This window comes from Limulus polyphemus, unplaced genomic scaffold (genome assembly GCF_000517525.1).
Source record: "Limulus polyphemus unplaced genomic scaffold, Limulus_polyphemus-2.1.2 Scaffold1733, whole genome shotgun sequence".
NCBI classification, from domain to species: domain Eukaryota; kingdom Metazoa; phylum Arthropoda; class Merostomata; order Xiphosura; family Limulidae; genus Limulus; species Limulus polyphemus.
The window spans coordinates 225,464-226,671 of record NW_013667343.1 but is presented as its reverse complement, the minus strand read 5'-3'; the positions used below and the strand labels follow the sequence as shown (position 1 = coordinate 226,671).

The 1,208-nt window shown below is 33.7% G+C and overlaps 1 protein-coding gene across 2 annotated transcripts in view; it reads left to right on the top strand.

The window, feature by feature from the left end:
• Positions 1 to 189: 189 nt before the first annotated feature.
• Positions 190 to 1,208, top strand: part of LOC106464750 (peroxidase-like) — a 37,556-nt gene continuing 36,537 nt past the window's right edge. For both annotated transcript variants that reach the window (XM_022392543.1, XM_013924906.2), the window contains exon 1: positions 190 to 275. In XM_022392543.1, the coding sequence (XP_022248251.1) occupies positions 256 to 275 (20 nt within the window). In that variant the 5' untranslated portion in view covers positions 190 to 255. The remainder of the gene's footprint in view (positions 276 to 1,208) is intronic.

The window sequence follows — 1,208 nt, the reverse complement described above, 5'->3', positions numbered from 1 at the left end:
GCCATAAAAAAATCTATATTTTAACTACACCTGCTGAATCAAGTATATTATTACAATAATCGACTACGTGTGCAAACTACGTAGTACAGAAAAAAACACAATTTAAAACGGGTTCTAGGAATAGCTCACACATGTAAAAATCAGGTGCGCGGACTGTTCTTCAATTCACCTACCTTTCGTCATATATATAAGAAACAACTTGAAACTGCCTGACAGTGGAAGCACACATGAACACATCTATTTTCCAGTATCACCATGCAGTCTTTAAGTCAGAGGTAAATTCCATTTTATTTTTAACCTTAGACAATCGTATAGACACTTGCCCTTAAAAAGTTAGCAAAATTTAGGCCTAAAAGTAAGTATCTATAATACGCAAAGCCGCGCAGATTAAACTCAAACCTACGCTGTCACCTCCACTTCCAGACATTTTGATTCGACGTTTGTAATTTTCACCAAATCACATATTCCATTTGTATATATACATATTAAATAGATAAATAGCTTACAAACTATTGATTACATTAGTTGTTTATAGGCGATTAAATCAGCAATATAAAATAATAATGAATTATATATCGCAGTACCGTTATCGGTCTTGGTTGTCAACTTATTGTCATAACGGATAAAGTCTGTGCTAACAGCACCCAAATGCGTTGGGGATATCCTATCTATTAGACAAAACTCAAACGCTTATGTCAATCAAGGCAGCCGTCATGGAAAATGATAAAAAATATAATCATCAATCAAATAAGTGTACGAAGCTGAGTGCTTACACCCACAACGTCTCAGTTTCTACAGCCTTTCACAGTCTATAGCCAGTTGTGGGAAGGCAGTTACCCTTAAATTTCTTAAACGTAGAAATGAATTGAAATGAAGCCACCCTAATATGTCTACTAATTAATTACCAACCTCCACCCTTACAAAAAGATATTAAATAGAACTATAAAATACTTAACAGAACTATAAAATATTGAATAGAACTACAAATAGTATAAGATATTAAATAGAACTATACACCCTACCTTAAAAGTTATTATATAGTTCTAACTCCAAACCTCCTCCCTTTCTCCTGAAGATATATTCAAGTATAACAGGGGAACGTCGAGACAAGCCCAGTTAGTCGAAGCTAGTCTTTCCCTCCCGGTTATACTGAATAAAATTACTAGAAAAATTAGTATTAGCTACTAATAAGCAAAAATAACTAACTC